Source organism: Gordionus sp. m RMFG-2023, chromosome 2, assembly GCF_954871325.1.
Source record: "Gordionus sp. m RMFG-2023 chromosome 2, tfGorSpeb1-WG-v2, whole genome shotgun sequence".
NCBI classification, from domain to species: Eukaryota; Metazoa; Nematomorpha; class Gordioida; order Chordodea; family Parachordodidae; genus Gordionus; species Gordionus sp. m RMFG-2023.
The window spans coordinates 7982719-7998669 of record NC_088776.1 but is presented as its reverse complement, the minus strand read 5'-3'; the positions used below and the strand labels follow the sequence as shown (position 1 = coordinate 7998669).

Here is a 15951-nt window from a genome sequence, read left to right as displayed (position 1 = left end):
CGTTTTTTTATGTAAATAAATTTTAGGGTAGGGACCAGAATATCGTTCTGAAGGTGTAATTAGATAAATAAGATTACAATGAGGAGCAGTTTTATCTTAGATTGTATAAAACTAACACAACTTAAAATTTGCAATATGACCTTTATCTTTACGCCAATTAATATTTTGATAGCGTCTTTTATTTTTCCCAAAAAGGGGCATATTTTTATGCATATGACCATCTTATATTTTTAAACTCTTAAATTTTAATTAACGGGTTATTCGTTAATATTAAAATTCTTAATAATTTTATATATTATAAATTAGAATAAAAAAAATCCATAATATTATTCTCAACATATTTGGTTAGTCATAACTTTTAAAAGATCACAAGGGTTAGTGGACCTCAGATAAGTTTACCATGTAAACTTCAGACAACTTCGTTACTGAAACCCCACAATTACATAAGAAATTAAATAAAAAATATGGGTTTATTCGATATTAAATTATATTTATAATTAATTATTATAATTTAATTTTCATAATTTAATCATTTTAATTATTATAACTTAATAATTATAATTTATTCTGTTTAATATTATAATTTATTAAAATTCATTAAAATTAATTTTATATTATATTTTTGTAAATATTATTATTTATTTAAGTTTATTCTAGTTATTAAATAATTTTGTTTTATAATTTATTGTATTTTATTAAAATATTATTTTTCAACATCTATATCATTCCTCTATTTGAAAAATTCATAACCACGTCTTTGAATTATCAAATTGATTTGTGATCGCGAGTCGTCAGTTGTATCAATGATTTTTATGTAGTGTCAATATTTTATTCAATAACTAAAATTTTGATTTAAAATATTTTTAAAACAATTCTTTAAGTTAATATTATGATTTAAAATTTTTATTTTTAATCATTTTTATACCTCCAAATCACTTTCCGTTTTTATCCAATTGTCCTTGCAGGCCTGAAATTGGCTGCAGAATATTTAAGATTAAATTAGCATGATGGTTTGCTAATAATTTATTTACATATAAAGCTATCGAAATATTTTTTAGATATCACATTTCGTAGAATCATTTTTGCTCCTCAAAATATATATTTTGTAACTTATAATTTTCTTTTTAGCATAGGTTATATATTATCACATTTTGTTTATAGCATAGTTTTATATATCATAATCTTACTATCATATTTTTGCGAAATACTCTACACATTATCTTTTCCATTCCTCAAAATGTTATAAAATCATTATAGCGAGCAGATGTGATAAAATAGACGAAAAATTTAAATATATTGGAATATCTTTGGGTTTGAGATTGAAGTATTTATTATCTTAATGGTAGTTTGCTACTTTGAAAACTGTACCTATAACAATATCCTAACGTTAGCCACCCTCCAAAAATTTAAAAATAATATCTTTTATTTTATATAGCTTGTTTCTGGTTCCAATTTTTATTTTGCAAATATTTTTTAGTTTATCCTATTTTTTTTATACATTGATAGCCTTTAATGATTTGAAATATTTTATAAAACATGTGTAAAAAAAAATTTAATTCTTTTTTAATTATAATTTTTAAACATATTTTTTTAAGGGATGTGAACCCGGACCCGAACCTGAACTATTATGGCTAAACCCGAACGCGGACTAGGATTCTTTTTAAAAGTGGAGGGTTCAAAAGTTCTAATTCTAAGTATCAAAAAATATACTAATAAAAATATTTCCCTTTAAATTCATGAAATCAATATTTTTTTTGGAGAAGTCATTTATATCTCTTTTTAAAAAATTTATGGGGTTTTATACTTTCATTTTATCGCTTGTTTAAATTTACATCAATTTGAAGGTGATATGTGTAAATTTTGTAGCGCATTTAATATTTTTTATTGTAAATGATAATTTTATAATAGGCTTTACAATTGGAATTAGTGATCTGCATCGGGCCTAATTTTTTAAGCCTGGACCGGTCCGATTTTATTTAATTATAGAAATTAATTTTTATAATTACACCAAATAAAAGACATAAGTTATATCGCGTCTAGTTCTATAAATAAAATAAAAATTTTTATTTTACACAAAAAATTAAATATTAAAATTGATAAATCTAAATGTATTTTAAAAAATTTCCAAGGCCCTGCCCGACCCGGCCTGATTTTTTTTAAATATTAGACCTACCCGCCCCGAACCCGATTTTTTAATTAAATTAGGCCCGAGCCTGCCGAAGCCCGTTCGGGCCGGATACAAGCCGAGCCTTATTTTGCAGATCTCTAATTGGAATACGTTTTTTATATCATTTTTAGAATGTAAAATATTGGGAATTTGTAGCAGACACGTAACCAAGTCCCCCTCCCCCATAAATTTGTTTGCTATCGTAAATATCAATTTAAGGTAATAAAAATTGACCCCATAAACAGCCTCACCCCCAAAAATGTGAACAATATATTATGAATTTGAAAGATAAATTAGTAAAAGTTAATAACTTTTTAAATATAGATTATAATTCAATTTTTTTAGAAAAAAGCATTTTTGTAAAAAAAGTAAAACACAAGATTATTTTATTAAAAATCGAATATAGCCAAAGGTCTACAATACATGGACCTAAAGATCTCCAGCAAAATTCATGGGGTGACCTAATTATGTTCCCCCTTTCCTAACAAAATCCTATAAACGCATATTATATAGTGTACATATTAATATTTTAGTATAAATGACTATAAAGGGATATGCGATTAAATAAACCATTTATAATAAAAATTATTTTTCAAATTTTTAACATGTAAATTATACTTGTTTAATATTTATACGGAGTTTAAAAAGTAAAATTGTGTTATTTTACCTCAATTATATCTTTATGATCGCCACCCTGGACCCGAACCCTATTTTTAAATTTTATTCCTGAACCCGAACCCGAATTCTTATTTTTCCAAAGGGTTCCTCCCCGATTTTTATTATTATTATATTTCAATATCATTCTTCTTTTTTTTTATAAATTGACGAAATAAAAATTGATTAAATTTTATTAAGGCTGTGTCCAAAATGTTTTTAAAAAATATTTATAAAATTGGGTTTTCATTTTCTTTACAATATCTTGATCTAGCTATTATTCAATAATAAATATTAAATAATAGAATATAAAATACAGAAAGTATCCTCAAATGAAGCAATTTCAATATTTTGATCAAATGGGTTTTCAATTTCATTAAGGTATTGTGCAGCCTATTAAAAATATATTTTTAAAAATAAAAAACTATTTTATATTTATGTCTTTAAATATTTTAAATTTGTCTGTGTCAATTTAAAACTTGAATCAGAATATTTGGTAATATTTTCAACATTCTCTTTTATCCATAAATATTCTCCAACATATAGTAAATCTTAGAATTCTGAATTTTAAGTCATTTTTGCACCAGTGGTTCCTGTACACTCTTATGCTTTCCATAAAATTATATTCTGACACTAAAAAATGTAATAATATAAAAGGCTATTATAATCGTTTGGGCTAAAAAATTTATAAAAATTAACAGCATTAAAAATTGTACTTACTATTTTTTTATAAAAATTTAAAAAAAAAAAAATTTTGAATCGAATTTTTTTTTTATTTGTTTTTAAAAATAATAAATTTTTATAAATACTGAAAAATGAAATTGGACCATTTTATTTTTACATTAAAAATAGCTTATGTTATTTTTTTCTTCAAAATTTATTTATTTATATTTTTATGAATTTGGAAGTAGGCCTAAAACGAATTATTTGTTATTTGATATTCGATTCGTATTATTCGAAATTATTTATATATAAATATTCGTAATTATTCGCAAATATTTTATTGCAAGTAAAATAAAAAGAAGTAATTAAATTTTCCTAGTGGATATCATTTCGTTTTATTTTATCTCCTATTATCAAATATCAAATCATAACAAGTTATATTTGCTGAAAAAGTTTAATGGAAGAAAAGGAAAAGCTTCAAAGTAAAATATAATTAATTTATTTTGGTTGTTTCTCTTTAATCATTTTTGATTGTTTCTCTTTAATCATTTTTGATGTTATGAACAATTCAAAACATTTTTATAGAGTGTGCCTCTTTCCCATATTCTCGAGCTCCTGGCAGATAAATAACTAAATTTTTTTGACTAATTCTTATTATTTGATTAGGAAAATCCTTTTTCCATTTAGTAACCTTATTTTTGGCAAATTTTTAAGACAATCTAATTCAGATAGTGCATTATAATATCTTCATCATCTATTACATTGTCATAATCACCTCTAAAAATTATATTAATAATTAAATAAAAGAAATTTATGCTACTAAAGTATTTTTATATATTAAATAAAATCTATAATGAAATACTTTCTAAAATTTTGTTATATTTTATATGCAAATATTTAAAATGTAGATATTTAAAAAATTTTATTTTGTCATAATCATTTTCACCTCGCTAAGGTAAACTGCTAATGCTTAGGTAAAATTTTTTATATATTATCTTTTATTTGTAGTAAGATCCATTTTCCTATGATATAAATAATTTGTAAAAAATTAAATTTTTAGATATATTCAATAATAAAGAAATATACATTAATAGTTGAATTATCTTTTATCTCATAATAAATCTTTTAATATAATTATATTAAAGATATTAATAATTAAATTTTAAATTACAATAATATTAAATCCGCAAGTTGGCGTAAAAATATAATCATTTAAAAATGTTATATACAGAATTTACTCCTAAAACATTAAAGATTCATTTTAATAAGCTGAATTATCATAATACGCATGGTGGAGGGCTATGTATAATATTTAAAACAAAATCATGCCGCTAAAGTATATTATTAATATTACTATATAAATTATTATTTTGTGTCAAATGATATTCAATAATACCAAGTTACTATTAAATAAAATAATTTAAATATTATTTATCTAAATATTATAGTAAATGATTAATTTATATTTATATAATTAGAATCATATTTATATAAATATTTCACATGATGCCATTCATTCATTTACCTTTTTTTTACCTCAATAACAATAGATTTTTTTATAGTCGTCATATATCTTAATATATTCAATCAGAAATGGATAATCACGTGGGTAGGTCCTTAAGAATCTAGATACAGATGTATTTTTAGCTGAGGTAATCTCGACAAGTTTGTTATGTTAGCATTATTAGTTTGGTTTAAACAGATGTTGACCAAAAATTATAGCATGAGTATAAATTATATAAATTGTTCACTGTTTATTATTTGTAATGTCAAAAAAGCTAGTTTCTAATAATGTAAATTAAAGAAAGAAAATGTTTATTATTTATCTTGGGCAAGCAAGGACCTGTCTTGATTTTATGAAAATTATTGTTAATGTATATATAAGAAAATTCTCCAAAAAATTTATCAAATGAAAATTTAAAATTCATATTTAAAAATTTTAGCGCATGAAAATCACTAATAAATTGTAACAAAAAAAAATAATATTACAATACAACAACCATCTAAATTTTTTTTATTTAAAATATATTACAATAAATTTTTATTATAATAATCTGTATAATATTATTTTATATATGTAAATTAGAAATAATAAGCATATATAAAAATAGACGAAAAGAAAATAATAATACATATTTCAAAAAAAAATATAATATATATTATATTATAGTTGCGATGCAAAATATATATAAAATTAACAATGACTATATTTGATAAACTAGGAGGGAAATGGGAGTGTTTCGAAGAAACATTTGTAGTTCCCCTTTAGGATTTCAAATTGGACTTTTTGTTTAAGAGATAGGGACTCGTTTTTGACCCCTGTCCTTAACGAAATTCTTCTACCCAATTGATTTAAGAACTTTAGGGATTGGGGACCGGGGTTTCCAAGGACGCTAAAAATAAGGGGAATAAATAAAAAAGAGTTAGGGAGGAATCTATATTTATTAAACTTATTGGTTTCTTGTAGTTCCAAGGAGTCGGTATTTCCGTTAGCCGGAAAGGAGGTAACACAAGAGACGTCCCAGACAAGTCTTTTGCCGCCGTGCCAAGACGTTAAAGACATGCCGTCAGGGCGCTTACCGTCAGCATTTAGGAGACCCAATGGCTCCAAGCTATTGGGGAAACCGGCCGAAATCAAGGCTTTGCCGATTAACCTATTAAGGTTGTCGTGCCTCAGGAAACGGCCACTGACTTTGAGGCACGAGAAACAATGTCTAGAGAAAGGATCAACCTGTTTGTGACAGGCGGCACAGGTGTCCACAGAAGGGATAAGGCAACCAAGCCTATGGCCAATGGCAGTTTGAAACTCATCGTCTGTGAGTAACGTTTCCTTTTTACCACTCGGAATCGCGTCTAGCCATTCATGGCCGTTAGAGTTTTTTTTTGCGTTTCTGAGCAGTTGAAGGTTAGTTAGCTCAGGATACATACAAAGTTTTTCAAACGAGCATTGGAGCATAGGGACCAGGAAGCTCTTTAGATGGCAGGAAATTGGCTGCTCGGAGCCTTGGGTGATAAGAGTAAGCCACTCTTGTTTAGCTGAAGATAGAAGGGGATCGTCCAACTCGATAAGCGAGGAAATGGAATCGGCGAAGGATATTCGAGATGAAAGAAAACACGCAATTGCCATAAGGAAGGGGGGTAACAATCCCAGTCCACCCTGGTAAGCGGGCATAGAGGCGAGGGACCAATTGAAATCGGAAAAATTTAAGCCTAAAAGGGATTCGATAAAATGTTTAAATTTTAATTCGAAGACCTTAAGGAGAGTATTGTACTGGAAAACGGGGGAAGATTTAAATAAATGTAAGAATTTAGGTAGAAAAAGACATTTTTTGGTGAGAAAGAAGAACTGATGCTTGGGGAGATGAGGAAGATTCTTGAGTGAATTGGAGAGGGAATGGATCAAATCGTCAAAAGTTTTTTGACAAAAGGAGGTTGAAAAACCAATAGGGGAACCCAAAAGACAGAGTTCCTCGTGCGGAATGATTGTAAAATCTAAGGGAGGAATAAAATCCTTATTGTTGAGGGAGGAAATTTCACTCTTTTTCCTATTTAGGGAAAGACCAATTTTCGAAGCTTCCATTTCAACGTACTCTATGGCCGACATAACATTGGATAAAGAACCGCCAAAAGAGCCATCGTCGAGATACCATAAATTAAGGTCTAATTGGAAATTAGTCTTTAAATTTTTGATCAAATCATGAATCCCTATAGTAAAGAGCAGGGGGCCTAGAGGATCACCTTGCTGTATCCCCTCTTCGGAGGATATGGAAAATTCCCCGAATTTGAGTAACGAAGGGAATCCATAACAGGAATTAAGGAAATTCCCATATTTTGGGAAATGGTGTAAAAAAGATGGTAAGAATGCCCTCCTATGGATGGTGTTGAAGGCATTTCTGAAGTCTAACTTGCAGAAAACCTTATCGGCCTCAGTATTTATAAAAATACGCGCAACATGTGAGGCCACTTCACACCCACCTCTCACTCCAAATCCTAACTGTGAAGGAAATAAGAAGGAACTAGCCTTAGGCCGAATCCTATTTACGATAGCCTTGGCGACTAAGCGACGAAAGAATGACCCTATGGCTATGGGTCTAACGCCGCCATCCGGTTTGGTCAGGGAGACAAGACGGGCGCCAAAAATAATAGGACGAATGCAAAGGGGAACTTCGCGTACGAGGATATTATTGCACAGTTCGGTTAATGCTTTCAACAAAGGGTCAATGAAGCCACTATCAGGGCATTGAATTAACTCCACAAAGAAACCAGGTCTGAAGCCGTCCAACCCCCCTGTCGTCCCTTTTTTAAAGGACTTTAAGCACTTAAGTACTTCGTCACAGGTAAAGGGAATAGGGGAGGAGGCATGCGGGTGGATGTTAAAAGGGGACGCTCGTGGATGTTTTTCAAGTAGTTGTTTAAATATGGTAACGTTGATAGGTGAAATAGAGTCATCGGAAGACAATATTCGGGCCGCACCGCTAATATCTCCAAGATCTAATTTTTCAGAGATCAATTTGTGACGGAAGGAGTTGGGGTTTAAAGCGTACGAAGGAGAAAATTCATCGATAATTGTATTTCCAAAATTGGAAACTTTTTCCTTAATTAAGGCAGATAAGTTATTTATTTTATTTTTGGGTTTAACTAGGACTCGAAAACAAAAACTAACCAGGTCTAACCATAATGGTAGTGAGGAGAAATCCGAATTCAAATTATTTATAAGTGACATGAGGAACCTAGAGATAGACTCTCGGGCGGCTATAGGGATCCTAGAAAGAACAGGGGGCTTATGCGAATTAAGGAATAAATCAACAGAGCTTGAGGAACATGGTGGAATGGGGTCATACGAGTGAGGAGCGTTAATTAAAGGATCTGGGCCGTAAGAGAGGGGAAATTTTCCAGAATTGTGGCACGCGGGTGAACCATGTTTCCTAAACACGCCATTTAAATTAAGCGAAACTATTTTTAAGCATACTTGACAACAAGAGTTAACCATGAGATGGCTTTGAAAGGGAGAAAACACAAAAAAAAAAATATATATATTAACGGATATAATTTTGATTGGAAGAAAAAAAAAAAGATGAAATGGGGAAAAAAAAAATCAAAATTTGGATGAGAGGAAAACCTGATCTATCCTTTCAGAAGTATTATCGAGATTAGAGGGGTTGGTAAATTTGAAAAAAAAAATAATAATAAATAAACAATAATATTTATAAAATAAGACTAGGTACTTAAAGTATAAAAAGTATTATTACAAACAAAAAAAAAAAAAAGGGTGGGGGGGTATAAACAAGAAAAAAGGGGGAAAGAAAAAATCAAAAATTGAAAGAAAAAAGAAAGATTATGAACAATCGAAATTAGGAGGGTTGGTAAATTTAAAATAATAATAAATTAGATGCATTGGCAAATAAAAAAAAAATAATCGAAAATACTGGTAAACCAAGAAATGCAAAAAAAAAAATTAAACTTTGTCGGGGAAATCTTTAGGGTGTGGAGATGTAAAACGAATTCAAACTTAAGGAAATTTTTCTACGGCCGCAAAATAGGGAAAACTTAAGGTTGTCTTAGAACTATTCGTTACACCAAAAGAAGTTAAGCGCTTCTACTATTTGAAAAAGAAAGTTTTGATAGGACAAGCCTCCCTCAATAGTGCTTTAAGCGAATGTTGATATGTAGTTGGAAGAGCGATAATTGATTATTTAGAATATGTCGGCATAATATTATATCATCTTTGAAGAGTGTAGATTATTATATTTTAGAAATCGACATTTTAATTGGACAAGATGTCTTTTTTTTGGGAGAATTGAAAAGGGACGATATTTTCCGTGAATGGAGAGAACATTATCTACGACCTTATATAAGAAATTGTTGGAGAAAATCATCGTAGGAAAGAATAGTCAATTTCGATAACTATGACCGGGCATTAGTAGAGGCTCAGGGAATAAGAAAATCCAGAAAATATAAAAACCGGAAGATGAGATATGCTCAAAAATAAATAAAATATTGTTTTTTATTTTTTTTTTATTGCTCGAAAATTGTGCTTTCCGCGAATGTTGATAAGTAGTTGGAAGAGCAATAATTGATTATTTCGAATATGTTGGTATAATATTATGTAATCTTTGAAGAGTGTAGATTATTATATTTTAGAAATCGACATTTTAATTGGACAAGATGTCTTCTTTTTTCTTTTTTTTGGAGAATTGAAAAGGGACGATATTTTCCGTGAATGGAGAGGACATTATCTACGACCTTATATAAGAAATTGTTGGAGAAAATCATCGTAGGAAAGAATAGTCAATTTCGATAACTATGATCGGGCATTAGTAGAGGCTCAGGGAATAAGAAAATCCAGATAAATATAATAAAAAATTACTATGGCAAGCGAAATTATCTGTTATTATTTTTAGTTATTCTAAAATGTATACTGAATATTTTTTCAATATATATATACAGGAAAATATAATTATAAAAAATTAGTCTAAATCGAGTTTTAAAACACTAATTAAATTACGCAATATATGAGACGGCTCAAATTTATCTTGAGTCGGTCAGCTATTATTATTACTCTATGAGGAAAGTATTTAAAAATATTGAGCCGATTCTTAAGCTGCCTTGATATAGATATCATTGATTGATTATGATATACAGAAGACTAGTTATATAAATTTAAAAGTAGCATTATGTAAAATAAAATACTTATTAAATTTGTTAGACTATTACTCAAGGTTGATATTTTTTATTTAAACTTATCTAATCTATATATAAATTCTTCTTAAGAAACAATGTAAAATTTAATTTTAAAATACATATGGTAGTATCACACATATACGACACAAATTACAATATTTTTAATCATTTTGAATTTTTTAAAATAAATATAAGAGTATAAACAATAAAGATGCCAAGTTTGATAGCTTTTATGCTTAGAATGTATGTAAAAAATATATTATTTATAAATAGTGCTGTGAAGTAACGTCTAACGACGTTACTTTTTTTGAAGAAAAGAAACGCCATTCGTTACCATTATCTAAAAGTAAGGAATAACGGTAACGCGTTTCTATTTTTGAGTAACGGTAACGCAAAACGTTACTTTATATTTTTTCTTAAAAAATATCAATAAAAAGAAATACATATTTTATAAATATTAATAATTTAAGCCGAGTTTTAATTCATATCACCACTTCCAACTTTTTTTTAAAAATTCTCGTTATTAAATTATCAGTCGAAATTAATATTCAATCAAAATTCAAAATAAATATAATATTATTAATTTATTTATAATTTATTTTAAAAGAATATTATGTCCATAATATTTACTTCTTCAGGAAGAAGATATAACCCTTCCCTGGCCACAATTTGATAAAGAAAGAACAGGCTTGATTTTTTTATCCAACACAACACACACTAGAATATTTTCAGATAATGATAAAAAAAATTTTGATGAGGAAATGAATGAAGATTTCTGTTAAGATGATCTTTCAAGCTTTTTTCAAAATAAAGATATATCCTTATATATTTTTAATAAATTCCCCGAATTGAAAATTTTGTTTATTAAATATAACACCACTCTCCCATCCTCTGCGCCAATTGAACGTGTGTTTAGCACGGCGAAAGCTGTGTTGAGTACTAAGCGCTCATGTTTATCTGATCAAAATTTTGAAAATCAATTGTTGTTAAAAATAAATAAAAATTGCTACATAAAGATGTTATCTTATATATGAAAATTTTATTATAAAAAGATCTTATCTTATATGTTCTTTTTGTATAGTTTTATTTTATTATATATTGTCCGAAAAAAATAAGTTTTTTTGCATTATATATAACATTTAATTTTTTTAAGTAACGAGTAGCCCGTTACTTTTTTAATAAGTCGGTAACGCGCGTTCCTTTTGTAAAATGGTAACGAGACGGTAACGCGTTCCATTTTTCAGAAGTAACGAGTAACGGTAACGCGTTTCTTTTTTGTAGTAACGTTTAAAGCACTTTTTATAAATAATAAAACATTCGTTAATTAATAAATAATTAAATTTAATCTTATAATTGTGAAAAATCGGATGAAATATAAATTTTTTCAATCCCAGGGCTTGGCAATTATCCGGTTTTGACTGATTTATAACATTTTTTATATAAATAAAATATATTAAAATCTAAATTTAATTATATTTATTTTTTTATAAAAATTATGGAAAAATTTTATGAGTGGGTAGAGGGCAAGATATATAGGAGTTACCTTTAATAAATTTCGATTTTATATAGATGTAGACGCTTTTCAATTGTAATATCGTTATCTATTTTTATTGTGAATGTTTAAAGAAATTGCTTTGCACTAAACTAATAAGGGCACTAATATAAAATAAGATGATGTTAATACTTATTCGATACTATGTTATGAACTTTAGATATATATAATTAATCTTCATATTTTTGATCTATAAATCTATCAAAAAAAAAATGCGAATAGTCTATGACAATATTGTCCTTAATTTATTTATTATTTCCGTAATTTCCATGTATGAACAAAATTTACTAGAAAGAATTGAAAATTTAATGGGCATTTATTTTGTTTTATTTTCAAATTTCCCAGTATTTGCACTAATTTTTTTCTTTTGCCAATATTTATCCGGAAAATTTTCTCCGGCCAGTTTTTTTTTGAAAAATTTAATCCTCAAGTTGGTACTAAGTTTTTTATACTATAAAGTATAGATATATATTAGGTGTGCCCATAATCATAAAAATATAAATAAATTTTGAAGAAAAAAATAACATAAGCTATTTTTAATGTAAAAATAAAATGGTGTCCAATTTCATTTTTCGGTATTTATAAAAATTAATTTTTTTAATAATAAAAAACAATAAATTCGAGTAAAAATTTATTTAATTTTAAAATTTTTATATAGTAATGTACAATTTTTGATGCTGTTAATTTTTATAAATTTACTAACCCAAACGATTATAGCCTTTTATATTAATACTAGCTAATAACACATCAAGAATGACGGGGTTGAGGGGTAATTAGTTAGTTTGTATATATGGTACTAAATATGCTTTACAGTAAAATTTAGGAAAAAAAGAGATAAAATTGTTGCAATGTAACCCGTGAGCATTAAGGGTATTATAAATATCAAAATTTAAATTTGTGATATATATATCATATTGGGTAAAATGAAAAATAGAGATGCTTCTAAATTTTTGAATTTTAAATATGGGCTAGACATTTGTCTCAAAATTTTGTTTGCAGACACAGCAGGCCTGATCAAAAAGCTAAGTCCCATACAACTTTCATAAAATTTTGCAATTTATTTCTATTAATTTAATAACAATGTCTTAAATTTAATTTTATATTCCATTTATTTCTATTTTACATTTATAATAAAATTTAATTTTATATTTAGAATAAAATTTAAATTTGTGATAGAAATCATATTGGATAAAATTTAAAATAGATGTGCTTGAAAATTATTTAATTTTAAATATGAACCAGACATTGGCCTGAAATTTTTTTTCTCAAACCTGGCCAACCCATTTTGCAAATTTTTCCTGGAGATAGGTAAATCTTTGAAAACCATTTTGTTGGGAAAATCTCAAGCCCGCCAAAGACCATAATAATTTTGTTAGTTGAGAACTCAAATAAAATATATAAAAGTCATAATTCAATTAAAAATAAAATCAATGAAAGTTGCATTGGCTTGATTTTTTAATCAGGCCTGGTGATTTCTGCAAAAAAAAATTTCAGGCTAATGTCTAGCCCATATTTAAAATTAAAAAATTTTCAAGCATTTCTATTTTATATTTTACCCAATATGATTTCTATCATAAATCTAAATTTTATTCTAAATATAAAATTAAATTTAAGAAATGTTAAGGATGTTGAAGCAATATTACATAAATTTCATTCTTTAGATAACGAAAAGTAACATTAATATATTGAAATAACACTTTAAATTTTAAAAAATTTATAATGTGCATTTAAAAAAAAAATTATTCTAAAAAACTTAGAAAATTTTTATTCTCATTTCCCACTTAAACTTGGGTCCAAAACATAAAAAAATTATATTCGATATATAACTTTGACGTAAATCTTCATTAAAGTTTAAAAACTCTTATTATTAAAAAAATTTAAAAAAAATTATATCAAAAATTTTATCAAAATGTTTTTACAATAATTATGGAAAGTTATTTAACTATATAAGAATGTTTTTTCACATTATGAAAATGTGTTACAACAAATCATATTAATACTGTATTTTATCTAATATAGTTTTTATATAGTGTATTTTATAAATTTTATTCAGAATAAAAACTTAAATTTTATTATGTGCTCTATTTTTTTAATGTGTAATATAGAAAATAAATAAATGCAATTATTGAATACAAAGAAAAAGATATTCATTTTTACATTCGACACAATGTAGCATCAATTTGTTTAATTGAAGGCAATTCCAGCATAATTTTTCTTCGATATTGAGGATCCTTTTCTATTGGATTTCCTTCTAAATATACAGTTGCAAGTTTTTTAGCATTCTTAAGTTCTTCTAAATCATTCCAGTCAGATATATTATTATTGCTACACCAAAATTCAATTAAATTGGTTAAATTAGATAGATGTTGCAATTTTGAAATTCGGTTGTTTCCAATATCTAATGTAGTCAAAGTGAGATTCCTCTCCAATCCTTCAATCTAAATCAATATTTTAATATATATGCATTTAAAATGTTACCATATTTATACCATTATGACTAATATATAATTCTTCTAAATGTTTTAGAGTACTCAAACCTTCAATTTTTGTAATATGATTACTTTGCAAACTCAGTGATTTAAGTTTGGATAAAGAACTTAGATCAGATATTTTTGCAATTTTGTTTTTACCCAAAAAAAGTTCTTCTAATTGTGTTAAATGACTAAGATTTTCAATATTCTTTATTTGATTTGAGCCTAATTCTAAAAGTTCCAATTTTATAAGGTTATTAAGGTTTTGAATCACTTTGATTTTATTGTTGACCAAATAGAGCTTTTTTAAATTAACTAAAGTATCTAAATTTTCAAGCACTGATATTTGATTAAATGATAAGTCCAATATTTCTAAGTTTATAAGTGATGATAAATTTTCGATTTTATCAATTTGATTATCGTATAAATCCAATTCTGTCAACGTGTTTGATATACATTCTAAGTTTTCTATCTTATTTATTAAATTGTTCCGTAAGCAAAGATTTTTAACGCACGTAAGACCATCTAAATTTTCAATTTTGCCTATTCTAGCGTGATTCAAATCCACTTCAATTTGATCTGGATCCAAAACAACTTCATCTTCTTGTTTCTCATTCTCAGAATGCATTTGAATTTGGCAGAGGATATTTGCTCACAGAGGGGTGTAAATAGCATTTTATGATATTTGCCCCAGTGGGTAAATAGCATTTATAACGATAAAATCATATTTGCCCACCTGATTAATGATATTTGCCCCAGTGGAAAATAGCATATATAACGAGAAAATTATATTTGCCCACCTGATTAATGATATTTGCCCCAGTGGGTAAATAGCATATATAACGATAAAATTATATTTGCCCACTTGATTAATGATATTTGCCCCAGTGGGTAAATAGCAAAGTTGTTAAAAGATACTTTTTAAATGGATCTAGATACAGATACAGATACATCGTCTAAAAGTTATCTAGATACAGGTACACCCTCTAAAAAGTTATCTAGATACAGATACAATTTTAAAAATGTATCTATATACAGATACAATTTTTTATACTCTTATATAAGATTTGCATAAACCTTTGGTCATTAAGGCATCCTCGTTTATCTGTAAGACATTTTTAGGGATTGTAGTGTTATATTTTATGAATAACAATTTTATATCAGGATATTCTTTAAAAATACTAATATAGACATTAATTTAAAAAAAAATGATTTAAAATTTGTTGAGTATCAAAATTTAAATCATGATTAAAGCATACAGTTGAAAACCTTAATAATTCATCAACTAATTTTTGTATTAATAGTTTTTTTCATTCACAGTGTTGATGTTTTCTCTTAAAATTACAATTTTAAACATTTATTTAGTATCAAGATCCTTAAATGTTTTACAATGTTGCAAGTTGAGGTAATGCTAACTGAAATTTTCGTATTTTTTGGTAAACACTTAAAAATTATCTCAAAACAGATACAGATACCTCTAAAATAATATCTAGATACAGATACCTTAAATAAAAATCTATCTAGATACAGATACCACATTTTTATATCTAGATACAGTATTTAGATACTTTAACAACTCTGGTAAATAGCATTTAAATAAAATAATATTTGCCCCCCAATTTTTAAATATATTTTAGGCTTGGATTATTTTAAAATCTAATATATAGATAACCTAAAGAAAATCAATATGAAAGAAAGGTCATAAATCATTTGAAATATATAAATTTAAAAAATCTTTTATCTTTGTTAATCTTATTAGAAGC

The 15951-nt window shown here is 26.7% G+C and overlaps 2 protein-coding genes across 2 annotated transcripts; both read right to left on the bottom strand.

Annotated features, from left to right (window-relative positions):
• Positions 1–5702: 5702 nt before the first annotated feature.
• On the bottom strand, positions 5703–8474 carry LOC135924043 (uncharacterized). Its single transcript, XM_065459090.1, has one exon. The coding sequence runs from the start codon at positions 8472–8474 to the stop codon at positions 5703–5705; it is 2772 nt and encodes a 923-aa protein (XP_065315162.1).
• A 5291-nt stretch (positions 8475–13765) lies between these two features.
• On the bottom strand, positions 13766–14843 carry LOC135923745 (protein phosphatase 1 regulatory subunit 7-like). Its single transcript, XM_065458662.1, has 2 exons — positions 14196–14843; positions 13766–14155 (listed from the first exon to the last, which is right to left on the bottom strand). Exons 1-2 carry the CDS (start codon positions 14814–14816, stop codon positions 13871–13873), a joined length of 906 nt encoding a protein of 301 aa, XP_065314734.1. The 5' UTR covers positions 14817–14843; the 3' UTR covers positions 13766–13870.
• Between the last annotated feature and the right edge of the window lie 1108 nt (positions 14844–15951).